At 35.5% G+C, this 21609-nt stretch overlaps 3 protein-coding genes and 1 pseudogene across 5 annotated transcripts; all 4 read right to left on the reverse strand.

Moving 5' to 3' along the window:
- Nucleotides 1-595: 595 nt before the first annotated feature.
- Nucleotides 596-4642, reverse strand: LOC105130745 (ATPase ASNA1 homolog). 2 transcript variants are annotated; one of them, XM_011033405.1, is made up of 11 exons: nucleotides 4300-4642; nucleotides 3564-3775; nucleotides 3409-3471; nucleotides 3127-3237; nucleotides 2729-2803; nucleotides 2562-2630; nucleotides 2424-2489; nucleotides 2004-2081; nucleotides 1816-1914; nucleotides 1327-1461; nucleotides 596-896 (listed from the first exon to the last, which is right to left on the reverse strand). In XM_011033405.1, exons 1-11 carry the CDS (start codon nucleotides 4619-4621, stop codon nucleotides 780-782), a joined length of 1347 nt encoding a protein of 448 aa, XP_011031707.1. In that variant the 5' UTR covers nucleotides 4622-4642; the 3' UTR covers nucleotides 596-779. The 2 variants fall into 2 exon arrangements, with proteins under 2 accessions (XP_011031707.1, XP_011031706.1); XM_011033404.1 differs by having other exon boundaries at nucleotides 596-1153; nucleotides 4300-4636.
- Nucleotides 4643-5462: 820 nt separating this feature from the next.
- On the reverse strand, nucleotides 5463-7695 carry LOC105130824 (probable serine/threonine-protein kinase WNK10; annotated as a pseudogene).
- A 737-nt stretch (nucleotides 7696-8432) lies between these two features.
- Nucleotides 8433-10927, reverse strand: ZR3 (Zim17-type zinc finger protein). The gene is made up of 2 exons (XM_011033403.1): nucleotides 10715-10927; nucleotides 8433-9120 (listed from the first exon to the last, which is right to left on the reverse strand). Exons 1-2 carry the CDS (start codon nucleotides 10920-10922, stop codon nucleotides 8612-8614), a joined length of 717 nt encoding a protein of 238 aa, XP_011031705.1. The 5' UTR covers nucleotides 10923-10927; the 3' UTR covers nucleotides 8433-8611.
- Nucleotides 10928-11891: 964 nt separating this feature from the next.
- LOC105130742 (lysM domain receptor-like kinase 3) lies at nucleotides 11892-18542 on the reverse strand. 2 transcript variants are annotated; one of them, XM_011033402.1, is made up of 2 exons: nucleotides 18188-18542; nucleotides 11892-13262 (listed from the first exon to the last, which is right to left on the reverse strand). In XM_011033402.1, the coding sequence occupies exons 1-2, from the start codon at nucleotides 18347-18349 to the stop codon at nucleotides 12123-12125; spliced, it is 1302 nt and encodes a 433-aa protein (XP_011031704.1). In that variant the 5' UTR covers nucleotides 18350-18542; the 3' UTR covers nucleotides 11892-12122. The 2 variants fall into 2 exon arrangements, with proteins under 2 accessions (XP_011031704.1, XP_011031703.1); XM_011033401.1 differs by having other exon boundaries at nucleotides 11892-13259; nucleotides 18185-18542.
- Between the last annotated feature and the right edge of the window lie 3067 nt (nucleotides 18543-21609).

Raw genomic sequence — 21609 nt, forward strand, 5'->3', positions numbered from 1 at the left:
GAGATGTTTCTGTGCTTCTGCGTTATTTATAATATATGAAAGATGAGAGTTCTTGTGTACAACCTTGATAAGGAAGTCACGGGCATGATTCTCTTTCGAAATATGCCTAATGTTGTTGCTCATCCCTTTGAATTATTTCTAAGAGAAATGGCAGGCTACTAGGCTCTGATCTAGAAACACCCGAGAAGAATGTTTCCAGAATGTGTTGCAAACCATAATTGGTTACTAACTATACTGCCAAAATGCTAGCTACAGCTTTCCTTCTATTCAAGCAAATACCGAGTGAATAATTAAAGTGCAGTAGCCCCTGGAAAGGGAAAATATGACTCAACCTTATGAAAGCGATTAACTATTTCTGTGGTCTGTAATGTTATTCTTACTCTTGATTTTCATATCAACAGGATTTCTAAACAGAGACTAAAGGAAGCTAAAATCCAAGCAGCAGATTATCTGATCTTATTGCTCGCTGGAGCCTGCTTAGGATCAATAAAAAAACCTAGTGATCAGACTTTTGGGGCTGCTGGTTATGCACATTCCATCATTGCAGTTTGTGAGTAGGAACAAAAAAGGAGCGCTAATAACTTAAAATATTCGATTTGTTTCCATGCCATGTGTTGCGATTGATTGGCACCTTGTGCTCATTGGGAACTCCATGAATAGCATTGTTATTGCCATGTCAAATTTAAGTTGGATGACGAGGCTAGATGTTAAACTGAGAAATTTAGCTCTTCAGTTGCGAAACAGAAAGGAAAACAAAAAGGTGTCATCTCACTGAACTTTTAGCCCTTCACAGTGTTGAGAGCAAGGGCCTCCACCACCCGTCCTGCTCTAGGTAGCTTCACAGTGGATTCGGAAATACAGGAGACTTCAGCTTCTTCTGTATCAAGTAATTGCCTCTGGCAATGAAAAATGCATTGATGTTACTAAGAAAGAACCTAAACCTCCAGTTCACGTAGTTCTCATTTGGAATGAAATAGACATCTCCAAGCGACTTCTTGGATCATTCTACAGAAGCTCATTTCCATATAATATCCCCCAGAAATTTAAGGGCTGGAACACCTCTGATCTCTACATCAACTAAAGGTCCCTGTATCAATGCCAAGCTCGAGAGTTCTGGATCATTCTGTATCATGTCAAGAGCACGCAATTGATCCTGAAATTTTTTTTTTAAATGATTAATGATTTTTTTGGTTAAACCTCAGCTCAAAATGTTATTCATCTTGATGAGAAATATTAATTTTCCTATGCTGCAAGTGCAAAGGAATGAGGGGATGGTTGTACTGATGTTCAAAGCTTCAAAGGTGCAAACAGTAACTGTAATAATACCTTTCTTTTCATTGCACAAAACTTGCAGTCAGTGGTAGATGGAGGGAGAATTTGATTGACAACAAGCCTCTTAACAGGAACATTCTCCTTCTTCAAGGATGCACGCAACCTAGATGATTCACTGATTGCCATTACCTTGGAAAAACAAACGAAATGGTAATCATTCCTTTTGAAGCAAAACACTCTTAATAAGCTGTACTTCTAGCTATCCTTTTCCGCTCCTTGTCTGCAAATGAGCTACTCTAGAAAATGACACCATTTTACTCTGACCATTCAACGGTATATTGTGCATTGGAAATGTTTCCCCAACTGTTAAGTGAATCAGTGTTCTAGAGAACCCAGAGCACAGAAAAGTGTGAAGAGCTCCATTTTATCTTATTTTATTTTTATTTTAAGGGAAGAAAAAAAGTTCTCCCCTCAAGCTTAGACTTAAAAGAGGATTGCATTAGCGAGCAAATAAGCCCTTCATTCAACAATATGACATATTACCGTTGGAATCGTTACTATGACAAACTCTGTGGCATCTTTGTCACGAAAAAGCTCACGCACTTTTATCATCCTCTCCCTCAATCGCTCCAATTTGTAAGCCTGCAAAGTGAGAGAAAAAAAATTAAAAAAGAGGGCTTGTGAATTTAAAGGTGGAGCATAAAGCCATTTCACAAAGAATTCGGACTTACAGCATCCTGTTGGCTAGTTTGTTCTTGGCCAAAAACGGATTTGATAGCTGAGGTTGCTGAAGTTATTTTTTGTCTAAGCTGCAGTACAATGAAAACAGTTTTAGAGAAATGCACGATAACCAAATGAAAAACAGTTTCAAAGGAGCTAAAACAAGTTATTAGTCACTAACACATCCCTAGACCCTAGTTATTCCTTTGATTATACAACATAGCGATGAACTCTTTGAAAGACACCAAAGTCATGTAAAATTAAATGGCATGCAGTTCATTCATTATAAATAATGTTCAAGGAAGTACCTACAACTTACACTATATAAAAACACGTTTTCTAGATAAGTAAGTCGAGATGAAATTTTCCAGGTTTTTCAGAAGTGTCAAGAACACGTTTATGTTTTCATTGTTTCACGATGGTGTTTCTACCTTCAGTATCTTGCCAATGGATGCATCCAGGAAGTCCGGCAAGGACAAAAGTCGCAATGTGTGGCCCTGTAAAGAACAATCATGAACCTCCGTTGATTCATTCCAAAAATTCACAGAAATTCTGGTGCTTAAGCTCACCGTGGGTGCAGTATCAAAAACTATTCGAGTAAACATACTATATTCTGGTGATTCGAGAAACTGCATCACCTGTCAAGAGTATTTATGTTCAACAAGGAAATCAAAAAATACAGAGACAGTCCACTCAGAATACAAATATAACAATGAAAAACAAAGATAAATTGTACTTTGGCAATTGCTATAGCTTCATCCAAACCAGGAGGAGGTGTGTCCAGCAGCTCTCCCAATTTCAATTCTCCTAACTTTTTCCACAAAAGGATGAAAAAACAGGTCAAAAGAAGTAGGGCATCAATCACAATCCATTATATAAGAGATAATTCCAATTTTTGTTCTGATGAAGGAGGGAAATATAGATCCAAAATTCTAGGTGATGGTTCTTAAAAACACAAGTGCTACTTGCCTAACCTTGGATGACCAACAGAAATGGGAAAAAAAGGAAAAAACAGAGAGATTTGCCATGACTATCACAGCATTGAAACCATGAATGACAAATCAGAATGCAAGTTCAGTCAGTGTAATATATTATCTTAAGTTGCAATGCAAACAGATATGGACAAGGAATTACCTGTTCAACGAGCATTCCAAGGCCCATGCCTTCCATGAAGTCTTTGACCCCAGTCCCACCACTTTTCTGAGTCGCGCTACGAAATTCTTCCCGAGACTTGTCAGGATTTATCTGTTGCAATGCTAAAAATCTGGCTTACTGAGTACATTGAGAAGCAAAACCACCATAAAATCACCAATAGATAGCTTTTTTATCCTTTTTAGAAGGATGATTACATCATAGTGCACATGAAAAAAGAGAGCCACCATTAAAGAAAGTCAAAGGAAGGTTTATCCCACAAACCTCAAGAGCAAACAGTGGGTATTCAGGTCCTTCTACAGGTACTAGTGTACCTCCAGTCAAATCCTGCATAAAAACACGACACTCATGTTAAGCTCTACTAAAATGCAAAGCAGATATTTGTAAACAAAATAAGAAAGGTACTTTCTTGTTCCAACCTGAGCAAAAGAATCACTCAAGGAGTGTGCTGGATCAGTTGAAACCACTAAAGTGGGGTGTCCACTGTTTGCAAATTTCACAGCAAGTGAAGCAGCGCAGCTCGTCTTTCCCACACCTCCCTTCCCACCAAGCATGTAATACTTCCGCTGTGTCCCAGCAACCATATCATCAAATCCAGCAACATCTTCTACTGGTGCAGCCACTGATCTCACTATCAAAAAGAACAAACAAAACAAAACAGACCCATTTCAACGCAGTCAAATTCTCTATGAAGCTGCAGAAACAGAAATTCTTCAACGAACATTACTTTTCTCAATTGCAAACTACCATTAAACATAATATATTAATAAAATTGTTCCCTCCTCCATGACATACAAATATTTCATCAATTAACAAGTTTATAATAACACTTAACCATACAATTCATCAATCAAAATCCAATTAAGTACAGCTGGCCAGTGAAACAAAGACAGAAATAACTCTCAATTCATATTTCAATAACAAAATATTGGGAGGAAAAAAACCCATCAAATTGTACACTTGAGCCAAATTCCAGTTGAAGAATCCCACTTTACAAATCTAGAGAAACCATGAGAAATACGTTAAACAAGAAAACAGGTGAATCACGTTAAACAAGAAAACAGGTAAATCCCAATAAAGTTCCTATCTTTATTGATAAAACAAAGACCCAAAAAAGAATCAGAAATTGAACATAACAGGGTTCGAAAAAATCACCTCTAAATGAACTTTCATGATAAGCCCTTTGCTTGATTGAGCGAAGGATAAAGCTTGAAGTTCTTGGTGCAAAAGAGAGCAAACCCACAGTAGTCATGGAGTTTCTTGAAGAAAATAACTTGCGTAGAGAAGATGAAGCTAAAGAAGAAGCGGGAGTAATTAGAGAACAAGAAGCCATTTTTAATGCTTTGGTTTGCTGGCCGCTGCTTCTGGCAAGAAACAGGACAGAGTGTTTTTGCTTAGGATTTTGTTTTTGTGTGTTTATATACTTTCTTCTTGAACAAACCTCATAAGAGTCCCCAATTTTTAAGAAAATCTCCATTAAGTCCCAAATTGTTCTTTCGTGTTTCCAATGTATCAATTATTAACATTAACATTAACAGATAACATTAACAGATACTCTATAGGATGTGGGTTAAACACCGTATCTGCACTGTGGATTAAGACTCAGATTACTGTGGACCAGGATGGTTCAGCTTGGCTCCTCTTTTTTATCGAGTTGTGGGGTGGGTTTGTCTTGGGCTCAGGATTGGGAGCGTTCAGCTAGGAATACCTTTCTTCCCTGTCGGCTTCTCTTGTTAATTCTCAACCATATCAATGTATTTGATCAGAGAAGAGCAGTAGTGGACAATGATCTGATAGTCCATTCTGCAGACCTGTAAGGTTATAAAGTAGCAAGGGATTGACAGAACTTCTGTAATTACTGCAAAACTACTAGAAGAATGCAAGAGCACCATCACCACAATTAGGATGATTTGAAACCAATTGATACATTTTTGTACAGTTAGAAGTAGAACAGGAAGACTGGAAAGTTTGATTTTTAATCCTTTAGATGGTCATTTTTTCAACAGTGCCTGCTTTAATTTAAAAGACTTCCAAAAGAAAGAGATGGCTAGAGACTGACAAAAAAAGCTTTTACTCAGTCAATTTCTTTAGAGTTCAGAAGCTTGCAGGAAAATAAAACAGATCGGACAGGGAGATTAAACAAGGTCTTTGAATTCTCTGTACAAGAATTCTTGGTAATTATAATTACAATTGCAATTGCAACTAAATCGAATGATCAACAGCTAGCCAAATGAACAGCAAAATCTGGCAAAGAAAATCATTCAAAACTCCAATTACAAGATGTAAACCACCCATAAAGCAAAGTATATATCTAATCATCATAAAGTTATCTTCTTTGTGGATTTTTCCACTGCTTCCTCTATTATCCTCATTAGTTCTTGGACATGCTCGTTACAGTGAAATCAATTGCATCGAGATCTATCTTTAGCTCGTCAGTTTCCTCTGCTTGGTATGGGTAACAGATGCAGGACCAGCTCTCATATTTTTCATACCAAAGCATGAACCAATACAGAAGCCCAGAAATCTGATAGGAAATTGCTATTTTATGGCAAGACCTCACTTCCATTAAATGTAAGCTTAATTAGTAGCACTAGTAGTGCCAACATTTATGCCATATCTCATGGCTTTTCTCCTTCTCTCTGAAATATAATTTATGATCGCTTGTCTATCATGAATTGACTATAAATAAAGGTTTTATTTAAGAATAAAGAGAAAAAAAGAGTGAAGTGAAAAGAAGAGAAAAAAAAAAAAAGGAGAAGGGGCAAAAAAAAAAAGGAGAAGTGGCTGTCAAGAACAGCAGTTCTACTGCTATGTGCAACAGTATTTAAGAGCGATGGATGTTAAGTTTGAATAAAATGATTCTTCTCCTCTTTGATATATGTTGTAATTTTTTATTTATTTATCTCTAATAATATAAATCTTTATTATGGATATAGATGATTTGTTAAACTTCATTAAATATTGTGTTAGTATACTAAATTTTTAATGATAACTATCAAAATATCACCAGTCAAAATCCTTAACAAAATTTTATTGCAGATTTTTTGTGTTATGCTAGTCGTCCATCATCATGTGTCCTAAAATCTGAACCCAAATTGTGAGTATTCAATTGAAGACTACAATGGGAAGATCCCAAAGGCTTGTTAGTGCTGGCACGAAAGGAAATTGTCACATCATGTTCAGCAGAAATTTCTAAATTAATCGATTGTAGAGCCTCTTGATCTCTGACAGATTTTTAGCAATCAGGATGCCTTTTAGGTGCATTCGCGATGCTTCTACGTTAAGTTTTCCAGCTAGGAACCAGCTTCATTACCAAGATATCAATCAACTCAGCATTATAAGCTGCATCTTCAGGTGGCAATTCAAGTTGTTCAACCATCTCCTCAGCTACGGAAACTGCTGTATCTGAGTCAAGATGAAAAGAAAACTCCACTTTCCGTTCTAGACTACATGAAGTTTCCGTAATGTTCAAATTCAATGAAATCGTATTGTTGTCGATTTTCTCCCTCTTAATCTGAATTCATCTTTTCTCGGCGAACTTACAAATTTCTAGAGTTGAAAACTGGAGCTTCTCATCGACACTTTCTTTACAAAATCCTACCAGAAGCTTCTTGTTGTCAATGTCCATCGAACGGGATTCTGAGTGTGGCAAGTTGATCACTTGCTTGGGCATAAGATTATTTGGTAGCTTCATAGAACCAGAAACAGTGTCTTTTGAATTTTCAGTTGCTAGGAATGGATCTTTCAAAAGCTCTATCGCCGGCAATCTCAAAGAGGCTGGAACTAGGCACTTCTCTATGAACTGTTTAACTTGGCGATCATTCGCCTTGTTGAGGGAAGCCGGCTTCACACCTGAGATAACCTTCTCTTATACCTGCCCTGGATTTTTTATTTCACGGTATGGATATTCACAAGTAACCATCTCTAACATGCACATGCTGAAAGAATAAACATCGACAAGCTCATTGTATTCATCTTCGCAAAGCTCAGGAGCCATATACGCTGGAGTACCTAAATCACTTAAACCAGTAGGCTGTTGCGTAACAATGGCTAATCCAAGATATCCAATCTTAACCTCTCCATTGTTTCCATTAACAAATATGTTATCACATTTCAAAGCGCCAAGAATGATAGGAGGTTCATGAGTATGTAAAAAGTGCAAACCTCGGAGAATATTCTGCCTTGCCCAGTTCTTAATAGCCTTCGTATCAACATCCTTGTGTTTCTTGCAAAACTGGCTCAAACTCCTAGAAACGAATATCTCGGTTGTCATGTTAAGAGTTTTCTTCTCATCATCGATCCAAAAATCATAAAACTCGATGATGTTCTTAATTTTCAACGACTTCAATAAGCGAGCCTCAGAAGTCGATCTTTCTAGTTGTTTTGTGATGCATCTTCGACGTTTGCTTGTTTCCACGCTACTTCAACTCCATCAACTTCATCAAAAGCCCTATATACAGTCTTGACTGCTGCTCCTCCAAATATTTCGTCACACCTAAAGTACCGACCTGTTGGATCTTTCTCCACGAACCCATCATTATCTAAATCCATGTCTTCTAATAAAAAAACAACGGGAGCCCTCCTAAAACAAACTACAAGACAGTAGAAACAAATGCCTGGTCTGTTCTCTCTGTTTCCTTTTTGAGGTGTACTTTACTTTAGGAAAACGGAATTCGCATTCAATAAATAATGTAGAAGATCCGGAGACGGTGCAATTCCTGCAGGTAATGAAATTTGTATTGTAATCGGTTTCCACATCTGTTGGGCCTGGAGTCCGGGACTTACGTACGATCGGAACCCCGATTGCTATTTATTTATTATATTTATCTCAAGAGATAAGCTCAATTTTATTATTTTGAGCTTAAAATTCAAGCTACTTGTGATTAAGTTATTATTTTAAAAGCTAAGTTTCAAAACTTTATTATTTCTCTTAATACCAAAAATAAGAAAAATAATATAGGATGGAAGCTATATAATGTGGGTACTCCTTCCTTCCCCAAGTTCATAGCATGGGAATTGCTTCCTCTTACTTTTCGTTTGTACCCCAAAAAAACAAACTAACTAGGGTTAGAATTGATGATACCAGTGACCCTCGTGAACTAGGATAAGGAAAACTCTCCATTTCTAAATACTTTATATTACCAAGCTTGGGTTTATACCAGGTCTCGTATTAAGCCAATGATAGGGAAAAGAAGAAGGATTTGGAATACTTGAGCAGACAGTTAAAAAATCATGATAAAAAAATAATAATAATAGAATTGTGTCATGATTTGTGGACTTCCTAAAGGTTTTTGTTTAAAACTAAACTCATATAGAAGAAGAAGAAAATGATACAGCATCCAGCATTTATATGAAGAGATCTAATTTAAATTATAAAGAAAAACAAATATATCGATGAGAGTTAAGCCAGAAAATGCCATATCGAGGGGGGAAATGTCACTAGAATGACGTTACATGGCAGCTGAATTCACTCTTTCAAGATTTTCTTTCCAGCTAGATCTTCGAGTGTTAAATTAAATGTATCGGCAGACCCTTTTTTCACTTCCTCCCCTCGAGCAGCCAGGATTTCCTCAATGCTTCCAGGCTGTCCAAACCATCCAAGATGATCTGCAATCAGGTGCAGGTTATTGCAACCACCACACCGTGCCACCACCACACCTTTTTCATATGATTCACGACAAACTGTCTTGACAGATCTTGTCTCGCAGACCTTGCAAGTAAAGATCATGGCAAGATCATGCCTTGGAGAGGTTTTCAAGTTCGATAAAGCAGAATAAGTTGTGGCAGAACCCTCATTACTGTTTGCTTGGGAGGGAGCATTGGCTGAGCTGCAATTGGGCTTCAAACCATTTTCATGATTTTCCGACTCCTCGTTAGCTTGGTTGGCTGGTTTTGCTAGAGTCTGCAGCCCTCTTCCATAAAAATCATTCCTGGTGAAGAGTGGACTTGCAGAAGGAAGAAGCTTCCAGCTATGTTCTGCGAACAAGAATTTTATTAAATCACAAGAAATATCTGAGAATTGAAGTAAAAGTTCTCATATTTCAAATATCGCACAAATGATCATGGGTTAAGAACCATAAAGTCTAGAAACAATCGGATGGGCAAATTGCAGGGGGTAGGGGGGGAAGTGATTGCGTATATTGAAACCAGTACAAGAGTGGGGCTGAATTTATTTAAACATTAGCATCTAAATAATTCCCGCATCTAAATAATTCCCCATGCAGTAGCAGTCACAAATTCACACCCCAGCCATGGGGAATAAAATGCCAGTTGATTCTCTAAGGCATTCAGAGGTTTTAATGGCATGAAAATGCAATCATGGGTCACAATCCAATAAACTTTCATCTGTCAACATGATAAATGCATCAAGAGTGGCTTGAACCTTAAAATACAAGTTTAATCTTTGTTCACGGGTACACTATTAGACACACTGAAAGCAAATTCAGCCCAGGTTAGGCTGAGTTTCTCATAGCTGATTGGCTCATTTGTAGCACCACCAAATGATAACATGCGAATATAGCATAGCATTTTATTCTACTGTTGGCCTTCTACTTGCTCAACAGAAACTGTTTTTCACTTTAGAAAAAAAAGGTATGGTCAAAACCATGGGAAAATCTTCCCTTGGTTTGCCTAAAAATGCACTCCAAGGATCAGTAGTTTCCTTGTCAAGGAACAACTGATCATTCATGAAAGAAGAGGTTAGAAAGTAAACAGCAACCGCAAAATAAAAAAACCAAACTACTAATTTCCTTGAACTCCCATTTCGGCATGTTTAGACTTTGAAATAAAACCCAAATCAGCAACAAACGAAATACATTTGAATAGCCGTCAACCTAGAATCTTCAACAGTACCATTTGAAAAATCAAATATAAGAAAACTTATAAACACATAACCTATCAAAAGAAGTGCAAAAGCCTTTCTTTAAAGCTTAAGCTAACCATAACAAACAATGCTTCCACTTCATCCTTCAAAGAGGAGGCGGCTTTGTGGCATGCCACGTTTACATAATCTTATAAAGACCATAGCTTTTGATTTTCTTAAAACAATGCAAGCTATACTTTGATCCACTGATTGGAACCAATTGGAAGTTATCGGTATCAAGAATTATCATTTCCTTTCTGAAATCTCTCCATTCCCAAGCTTATGGATGGATCGAACTGGTAATGTGTTCCAGGAAAATTATAACAAGTGAACTATATCTTGTCATTCATGTCCCTAGTGAAATTCAAAGTTTTCACATTGATACACAATGACTGAAAACTACCAATTGATTAAATTTATCAAAAAAATAATTGCTAAAAGGATAATTCAAGAAGCTCTAATTATAAGCTGCCAGTAGGAGCAAGGAACTAATCTTCCAATACCATGTCCCTAACAAGTCAAAGACTCAGCAAAACACTCAATCAGCAAAAACCCACTTTCCCAATTCGGTTCAAAATAAAAAAGAATATGAAAAAAAAAAAAAAAGAAACCCCAAGTTTTACGGCCTAAGTTCCAAGCTGAACACAAACTCACAGAAACAGACGGTTTCCCACGAAGTGAATCAGACAGAGAGAGATAAAAGTTTACCTTTATTGAGAGAAGATATGAAGGGTTGATTATTATGGGCAAGAGCAGAGAGTAATCGCCTCAGCTGCAACGTGTTTCTAGCTGCCGCCATGAAAGAATGATGTCCAAGCTCGCAGCTCTGTTTTTCTTCTTGGATTCCAAGTCGGAGAATGGAGCGCGCACGTGTGTCTTTGAAAATAGAAGAGTGTGTTTTTTGGACTTGGCCCATAGGTTTTGGGGTGTGTTTTATAAATACGAAGAAAAGATGATTTTATAAACCCGACCCGTAAGTTTGAAGATAATTTATATTATTTGCATAACGTTTGTCCATAAATCTCATCCGAATTCCACATTATCATTTCGGGATTGAGATTTCAACCTAATATAATATTTTTTTATTTTTTTAATAGAAATGTTTAAGTGCGAGAAAACCTCTTGCTTTTAACTTCAATTTATTAAAACAGTTCAGAAAAAACAATTCAGCAAGAACATTATTATTGGTAGTAATTTATGCAAGGAATTTACAAAACACAAGTGAAATATTTTCTCGTATTCTTGCTGCGTAGAACACTCAGAATGCAGCCATAATCAATCTTTTTCGACGATTTCCACCATAAATAAACAGTGGTCAAGATGTTTTTTCTCTTTTCTGAAGTGGTCACTGATGCAAAGTTTATATAGTTATATACACCAGGTTCAATGGTGGGAATAAATGGGATTTATTAATTTTTAGAAGACAGCAATGCGAATGTATCAAATAATATTTCTGGCTGCCATCTACTCAAAATGAAACAAAATTCCTTGTGAAGGCTGAGCATTTAGTTCTTCTCTGCATGAATATCACGAAGCTGCTCTGCTCAGTTCAGCTCAAATGAACAGTAGCCGCATGAAACTGGAATCATAGCCTACCTGTGCAACCAAGAAAGGTTCAGCCCACACTGATCCTCTATGTAGCTCCTTATCGCTGCTGCTTTGAACTTTTCTACTGCAATAAGGTTATGGAAAATAGGCAAATGTTACCAATCTCTCGATCCAATGCAATCATTGTAATTATATTTACCAGAATCCAGTGGTGCAACAAACATGTTCTAAAGCTCAAGCTGAGAACAAAGTTGATTTTTCCAATAGCATTGAAGCTGGATGCAAGAATATTAATTGACAGCAACAAACAAGAATGATCGTTGCACTCGTGATGGAGGTTTTAACCTGCTACCCTCAATTAAGGAACCATCTACTGCAGATAATGAAATGGCAGAGAAAAACTAACAAGCATATCGACGTGGAAATGTCACTTGTTATATCATCTGCATGATTACAAAAATCATCAATTGATCCGCTATCAATCTGATTTCTCAAATCCTATTTGCACAAGTTATCATCAACAAAACTAGAAAAAACCAACTGATCCATCACTTCTTATTAATTGTTGTCATCGTGGCGCCAAAGAGACCGAGAAATCAGTGGGCAAACCAAACTTTCCAGCCCATTTCTTTGACTTCAAGTACAATTTAGAGACTCTAACATCAATTAGCCCCGTATGGGGCCGCTTCTCAGGATCATCATCCACGCACTCCAATCCCAACAGCACCATCTTCTCTGCTACTTCAACCGGATACGAATCCTTCAACCTCATGTCAACCCACTTCCTTAACTCACCCTCACTAGCAGCCACCACCTCCCTTGCCGTCTCAATCACACTAATTCTCTTATAAACTCCACCCTCCTTATCAAACACATATCGCAACGCCTCCTCCCCAGACACCAACTCCAAAATCACCACCCCGAATGCATACACATCACATTTCTGAGTCACAAATCCACTTGCCTGAAACTCCGGCGCCATATATCCTGTCGTTCCTTCAAATTTCATTTCCCTACTATCTGACCTACCAAAATTTTTCGACAAAGAACTTTCATTCCTACTATCTGCGATCTCTCCACACAATTCAGCAGTCCCAAAATGACAAATCTTGGCATTTAAAGAATCTTCAGTAACTAAAATGCTTGAACTTTTTATACGACCATGCACAAATTCTGAATTCAAACCTGAACAGTGGTGAATATAATCAAGACCATGAGCTATATCAGTAGCAATCTGCATACGAGATAACCAGGATGATAAAACCGTGTAACTGGAGTTCTGTGGATTCCTAAGACAAGTAGCTAAATTTGCACCATGAACATACTCATAAACAAGATAGTTATAGTTCCCTGGAGAGGAAACACCAAGAAGCTTGATCACGCTACTGTGATGACTCCTGCAAATGGTCAGTAACTTCTTTTGAAGCTCAGGCAATCCAATCTGACGGCGAAACTTGCGTTGAAAAATAATCACTTCTTTTCCACGAATTGAGCATCTCCAAGAGGTTGATGAAGAGGAAGAAGAAAAGGGTTTCTTTAAAAAGTTGTTGGTAGTTTTACAGATTTCAGAGAAGTCATAAATGTGAGGGTTTTCTGGTAATGAGTCTTTGAGGCTGGAAAGAGATGTTTTGCTTGAGAAAGACAGGGACTTTGATGCTTCTGAACAGGTTGGAGAGGCATTTGTTGATGGGTAGTTGTTAGATGATGGGTTGATCAACGAGGACGCAGGTGATGATGATGTTGCTGTTGATGACGGTGACGATGACGGTGACGGTTTTGAGGACTTCGATGTCTTGGATTTTGGGATAAGATAGTTGATGATGCTCATGCTCTTTTTTGATTTGCGCAAGAGCAAAGAAATCTTTGAAACAGAAATTTGATTGTTTACTTTTTTGGGGCATGAGAAAGGAGAACGAAGATATTTAGACAAGTCGATTTGTAGAAATTTGGGAATTTCAGGCTGTTCGTTGTTTTTGGAGGTTTCCAGTTAGGTCCTTGTCCAGTTTTTTTTTTTTTTTTTTTTCAATGGAAGAAGTAAGAAGAATAAAAGTCATGTGTGGGTTTTCTATTTCACGTATTTAATTAAGTTAAATAACCTGAGATCCTTCATCCAATTATATCATTACATATGGAATCCATGCAATCTAGTAAAATAAGCAGACAAAGTTGAAAATATAGTTGGGGATTAAAAAAAAAATCCAACACTATAACTTAATTTAGGCAAGCTATTAGTTAGACCAAAGAATATATTGATTTATTAAAACCAAGTTAATTGGTTTTTTTATAATATGAATAACTTGATTAAACTTGATATATAAAAAAAAACATTATTTTAATAAAAAAAATTAATTAAAATTTATCTAGTAATATGTAACTTGATTTAAAAAATAATGATTAATAATTTTTTTAACCAATTTTTAAATTTAATTATCATGAGATCTGATATATGAACCAATAAATTGACTTGAATAAACTTAAATTTTTTTTATAAAACAAAGTAATATTATTTTTAATTTTTTTTAATTAACCATTCTTAAACTAAGTTAACGAATTAACCTATTATGCATGATTGAACACCTGTAGTTAGGCTGAAATCGGGTCTTATAAATATGGTCATGAGGGCTAAGCGACTTTTAATTAGCAATGAAAGAGTAAATTTGATATAATTTAAAATACACGATTTGACTTAATAAAATATAAATAAAATAGAGGGACCACACTTGAATTTTAGTCAAGTAAATCATCTTGGGTTTTCGGCCGAAGTTAGAACAGACACGCTTCGTCTTTGGTGCACGCTTGGAAGCTTTAGTTGCACGTTTTTTTAGTATCTATTTGTTTTGTTTTTATAGTGTAAAAATATTTTTAAAAAAATTAAAAAATATTTTATTTTAAATTATTCTTTTTAATATTTTTATATCATTTTTATATATTAATATTTAAATTAATTGTTTTAAAATAAAAAAATTATTTTAATATATTTTTAATAAAAAATATTTTAAAAAATAATTATAACTACGTTTCCAAATATATTTATAGATCGAAGGAATTAAGCCAACGTTTCTTGGGTTCTCTTTAAAATTTTGCGTAATGTTTTATTATTATCCTAATTCATTCCTGATTTTAAATTAAATTAAATTAAATTAAACTAAATTAAACACTGTTACAGCTTTTTTTTTTAAGTCCATTTAATGCTCACATTATACCAAGTAATTTATTCCCCATTTTTGCAATCAAATAATTACGGCCTAAACCACTGGGCTAGATGATTCGTGGTGAAAATCAGGACGCTTTGGATTTTTCTTTAAATACGGTTTATACATTCTGGTTAGTTAGGTATTAAAATTCTAAATTTTAAAAAAATGGCCACACGTCACCGGTCCTCTAACTAAAGCCGACAACCGCGAACAAATCAAATAAGCAATTCCATTCGCGTTAGACTAACCCAACTCCATACAGTGTTAAGGATTTGACAAAGTCGAAGGTTCAGACCCGTTTTCAGTGGAGCTGACTTCATTCAACCTCAGAACTTACAGTGTTTTTTTTTTATTATTATTATTAATTTATGGCGATTAATATTTTTAAGTCGGCCGAAACTAAATTTCAACTCAGAAATCCCTTAAATATTGATCCTAATCTTCCAACATAAAAAATCTATATAAAAAAAGGAGGAACCTCGCTGGCCACGATAATTATCCTTTAAATTAAATTTCATCTTATATATACAAGCTATTTAACTTTTCCCATAATATAATGCTGGAGATGTCCCCGGAACCTCTATTTTTTAAAAAAAATATATATTTTTTTTAATATTAACAAAATAATACAATTTAAAAAATAATTGATGAAATACTATATTTTAATTTATATATATCACTATTCAAAAATATTATGAAGTGAGAAGAGAGGAGAGGAGAAAAAATAAATAAATAAAAGTTATTGAATCATATTAAAACTTTGATTATAATAACATTTATATTATCAAAAAGAATTAATGAAATTAAATCAATAACATTAAAAAAAATTGACAATAACAACACGAAGGTGCATTAATAACTCACTTACTTTTAATAACAACCATGACTTATATTTTTATTATTGGTGATTTATTTGAGGATTGTTATATTTTTTTAAATCAACAACCATGACTTATATCGTTATTATTAGTGATTTATTTCAGGATTATTATATTATTTTAAATTAATATAAATATTCAAATTAATTAACACATATTATAATTAATTTTATAAATTTAAAATTAATAACAATATAACCTTTCAATGATTTTAAAATTTATAGAAGTCGAATGTTAAAAAAACAAACTCATTCTAACTAATTTAGGAAATCGGATTGTATTGTTGTACTTATGTCATCAAGATTTCTCTACGATATCCGTAATGTCTTAATTTTAGCTTTGAAATTTGAAGCCTGTCTAAAGCTGGAAACAAACAGCTAAACCCAATCTTGGTTTTCGAACCTTTTCTTTTGTGGGGGTAATACATTTGATCCCATTGACGCGCACACATTGGAAGTTAGAAGAACTTCTGTGTGTTCTCCAATTTTCTTGTTTCAGACAACTAGTCAAGTGAAGAAATACAGAACCAGTCACAGCCTTTGGTTTTTTGTTTCGAGCAAAGAGCAGCAGGGCAACATCACTTCACATAGAAGGCAGGGTAAAATTATGCCAAATCAACATCCCCCATACATCAATTGGAACTGGAAAAAAGAATGACAAACTTTTACAATCCATAGATGTGTGGATTAGTCCACAGTAGACTCACACACAAGTCTCATACATCATGGGATTAAGCATAGCGTTCCTTGTGAAGGCTGCGTTTTTTAGCTTCTTTGTAGAGGGAGAAGCATTTAGTTTTTCTCAACATGAATATCATGATGCTGCTCCTCAGCTCAGCTCAGCTCAGATCAATCAAATGAATGATAATTTCTTAGCCAAAGCCTAGCTGTGCACCCAACAAAAGTCCAACCGATACTGATACTCAAAGCTGCGCTTATTACTGCTGCTTCAATCTTTTCATAGCAAGATTATCGTGCAAATAGAAAAATAAATATTTAGTAACGTCTCGTTTCAATGCAATCGTTTTACGTCTTCGGATTACCAGAATCCATAATGCAACAATCTCTAAAGCCTAATCAGAAAACAAAGTTGATTTTCCAGTAGCATTGAAGTTAATATGTATCGAAAGCGACAAACAAACATGTTTTTCGAGCTCAAGATAACATTTTTTGCCTGCTGCATTCATTTAAGGAAGAATTTAGTAAAGATATTGTAATCACAGAAAAAATAAAAAATAAAATAAAGCATGTTAATGCAGAAATCTCGCTTGTTTATATTACCATCATGTATACAAAAATCAATAATTTTTGTTAGTTTCTCCAGAAAGAATGACTATAAAATCAGGAATCCAGATAAAAGATAAACAAATAAAAAACACTCAAATCCTATATGCACACGCACAGTCGACAACAAAAATCATCAATTGATATATCATTTCTCATTAACCACTCTCAACGAGGCGCCATTGAGACTGAGAAATCAGTAGGCAAACCAATCTTTTCAGCCCAATTCTTCGACTCCAAATACAATCTAGACACTCTACCATCAACCAGCCCCATATCCGGCCGCTTCTCTGGATCATCATCCACACATTCCAATGCCAACAACAACATCTTCTCTGCAACTTCAACTGGATACGAATCCTTCATCCTCTTATCAACCCACTTCCTCAATTCACCCCCGCCAACAGCCATTACCTCCCTTGCTCTCTCAATAACACTAATTCTCTTATAACCTCCACCTCCCTCATCAAACACATACCTCAACGCCTCCTCCCCAGACACCAACTCCAAAATCACCACCCCGAATGCATACACGTCACATTTCTGTGTCGTAAGTCCACTTGCCTGAAACTCAGGCGCCATATAGCCTCTTGTTCCCTCAATTTTCATTACCTTACTATTCGACCTCCCAAAAATTTTCGAGGAAGACCCTTCCTTCCCCACTATCTCTCCACACAATTCAGCAGTCCCAAAATGACAAATCTTGGCATTTAAAGAATCTTCACTAACTAAAATACTTGAACTTTTTATATGATTATGCACAAATTCTGAATTCAAACCTGAACAGTGGTGAATATAATCAAGACCATTAGCTATATCAGTAGCAATCTGCATACGAGATAACCAAGATGATAAAACTGTGTAACTGGGGTTCTGTGGATTCCTAAGACAAGTAGCTAAATTTGCACCGTGAACATACTCATAAGCAAGATAGATATAATTCCCTGAAGTGGTAGCACCGAGAAGCTTGATCACGCTACTGTGATGACTTCTGCAAATGGTTAATAACCTCTGTTGAAGCTCAGATGATTCAATCTGACGGCGAAACTTGCGTTGAAAAAGAATCAATTCTTTTCCACGAAGTGAGCATCTCCAAGAGACTGATGAAGAGGAAGAAGAAAAGGGTTTTTGTAAAAAGTTGTTTGTAGCTTTGCTGATTTCAGAGAAATCATAAATGTGAGGGTTTTCTGGTAATGAATCTTTAAGGTTAGAAAGAGATGTTTTGCTTGAAAAGGACCAAGACTTCGATGTTGATGGGTAGTTTGGAGAGTAATTTGTTGATGGGTATTTGTTAGTAGATGATGATGGGTTGATAAAAGATGAAGTTGAGGATGAAGATGGTGGTGGTGGTGGCGGTGTTGATTTCAAGGATTCGGTAGCCATGGATCTTGAGGTAGTTGTAGAGTTGATGATGTTGGTGCTCTTTTTTGATTTGCACATGAAGAAAGAAATGGAAGGAACATAAGTGATTGAAACAGTTCGGTAGAACTGTCAAGTTCGTAAATCTCAAGAAACCTTGGATTGTCGGTTGTTTTGGGGGGTTTCCAGTTAGGTCCTTGTCCGAGTTGTCTTCCTCTTATTGCAAGAAACAGAGAAACTTTCCGGCCTATGGTGTTCAGGTTGTGTTGGAGGAAGATGGTATGAGACAAAGTATATTGCGATCCTTCTATTTTGTATACATTACCAAGCCAGGTCCCGGGACTTAATTTGGGCCATATCAACACCTCTGTTTTCAACTAAAGGCAATTAGTTATAATTTATCCCAGTATCTAATAACATGTGGAATTCATCAGGCCATTTTATTGCAAAATAAATTGGATAAAAGGCCGTGATCACTTTTAATTAAAAATCAAGAAATTAATTTGGCCCAATTAGTAAAGGATTTCATCTTATTGTAGAAGGGCCAAAATAAATTTTAGCCATACAAGAAATCTTGGATGGGTCCATACGATGATTCATCCCTCGAGAGAGTCGTTAATTTTTGGTTCTCAACCTTGAATTCCAATCATTTACTTAATTAAATAATCCCGAAAACTTCATAATATAATGTCCCATACCGAAATAGTGGTGTTCGTTGTGCTGTCGATAGAGAATGTGGGCAAAGAATATTCATTTACCAGAAAAGAGGTGTTTGCCCTGCATATGCGCTTGGTGTGCCGAGATTCCATTTGCACTGTCATCTGCCGTGGTTTTACATGGCTGGTTTATATTTGTGTTTCGAAAGTTTTTTGTTTTAATTATTTTTTTATATATTTTTATGCGTTGGTATAAAAATAATTTTTAAAAAATAAAAAATATATTATTTTAATATATTTTTAAATAAAATATATTTTAAAAAACAATAGTTTACTTGTCTACACTTGTGTGAAAGAATGCACTCTCGTGCCATCTCAAAACTCAAAAGAAAATGTACTTAGGCGTGTGCCCTAACACAAGATTAAACAACATGAGATAGGTCAAGATTGAACGAGGAAGAGGTCGTTCTAGTCATGTCGAAATATTTTGGCTTTGCCTGAGCAGCTGTTTGATTTTTTCAATGAACCATCGGTTTATTTTGATCTGCACTAGTTGAATTGGCTTTCAATTTTCAAAGATCACGTCAGTGATCTCTGAACTCAGGATCCCATGTGGGAAAATAGGAAAGGCTAGCAGGGTATGAAATTTTAAAATGACAGTAGCTTAGGGATAATTAATCAACTCTTTGTACGTGTCTTAAAGTATACATTAATTTTGGCAAACCCTCCAGGTATTTATAATAAGAAACAGACCAATGATAATTAAATCAAGGCTAGCCGCCATTGTTCACTGCTTAATTTAATACTTAATACATTCATGATAGTGAGTGGCTTCATCCCTGACCTAATTAACAACAGTGTAATGGATGTTTCAGAGTATTTCTAGAAGACATGTCTGGATCAGAAGAACGATAAATTAAGAAGAAACGCCCTGCAAATGTTGCAAATACTCCATGTTCTAATTTTTGAACATTTAGTTAAGAGCACCTTGTAATAGGTAGTCTTGTCCAGTGCAAAAAAAGATAAATCGATTGCATGGAATTAATATTCTGATTAACTTTATATACCATATTTTATTTTATAATTTCGAGGACTTTCGTGGGGGGGAAGCAACTCTGAACAATTGTTCGCGGGGTCTTCTTAATCTAATTCTAAAAATAAAATTTTTAAATAAGATGAAAAAAGAACACGAGAATATTAGATCATGGATGAATATAAAAATACATAGATTATTAAAATTTTATTATATAACGACAAGGATTAAATAATAAATTTTATTAACATGCAATAATTAAATTATAATTAACTCTTCTTCTTCTTCTTCTTAACGAAAACAATAGTCCTTAGTAGGTCTGCACAAATACGAGCAAGGTATGATGCGATCTCTTCATTTAAGCTTTACCAGGAGGTTCATTTTCCATTTACATTCGTCAACGAGTTCACTTCTGTAATTCTTTTTGTCCAATTATTTTAATAATAGGCCAGGTATACATTTCCTTAGTAGATCATCATTTATTTGCCTTAATTAATGATCATTAAAGGGCCTTCTTCGCCAGGCATGGTGAATTCAGAAAACTATACATCCCATGTTATGGAAATTAATGATAATTACTCGGACGTAGAAGGTTCTAAAATAAGAATCTTGATTAACATTTCCTCTAGAGATCACACTTCAAGATTATTTATATACATGGCATCTAGAGTTGCTCAAAGATTTGAATGCAGAGGGGGTACATGGTTTTAATCAGATGCAATGAGCACACACATTGAGCTTGGACATGGCTTAAAGCTTAGCTATATATACAATGTTCTTTATTTCTGTAGCCCTACGAAGTTTTATCCTTTGGCCCACCCCATTTTCATGATGACACGAGCTGCTTGTCACTTAATTAGGCTCATAACCTGGACCTTATGCGAAAAAACGACGAGGAAAGAAAAGGACAGAAGGATATAATCCTAGTTAGATACACTAAAGACAAATAGAATCCTTCCTCGAACGACCCATGAAGTTATTGCTTTCTCAGAAAAAAAGAGGGCTAGACAACTTAATTGGTGTCGTCTTTCAGTTTTTAATTGAATGATAATTGAGATGCAAACTTGCACGTAGCTAGCTCATTAGAAGCATATATTCATTATCATGACTCTCGGATGAAAAGAAAAAATAAATTATAATAAGAGATAGAGGCCGAGAAAACTTAGTTTTCTTAGAGAACAATGCCTAGCTAATGGTGTGGTGGAATGGTGTTACGAATGGATTTTGCTTCTTCAGAAAATTGGATAATGGTGAGAATAATCCTTCCAGCTTTACAAAAAAGTAATTCATTTCCACCAATGAAGCTTTCTTCTACGTCATAAAACTGTAATTTATTTATTTTTCATAGAGCCATCTTTGAATGCATTATCACATTGTCAAGAGTCACGAAGTTACCTATAAATATTCTTATGTTGAACAATGAAGTTGCAAGGAAAACACATATACACGACAAAGATAGAAACATTGAAAGTGAGAAGAGAGATTGTCTTTGAGAAATCAAAGAAAGAAAGAGCAAAAAAAGAAAAGAAGAACGATATCTTGTTTGGAATTCTCTATAAAAACCCCTACAACCCCTTGCCTTCCCACAATTCACACTTCATTTTCTTTGAGCAATCCATTCACTTCTCTAGAACCTCATTTCTTGCCCATAA

This window comes from Populus euphratica, unplaced genomic scaffold, assembly GCF_000495115.2.
Source record: "Populus euphratica unplaced genomic scaffold, PopEup_1.0 scaffold29.1, whole genome shotgun sequence".
NCBI classification, from domain to species: Eukaryota; Viridiplantae; Streptophyta; class Magnoliopsida; order Malpighiales; family Salicaceae; genus Populus; species Populus euphratica.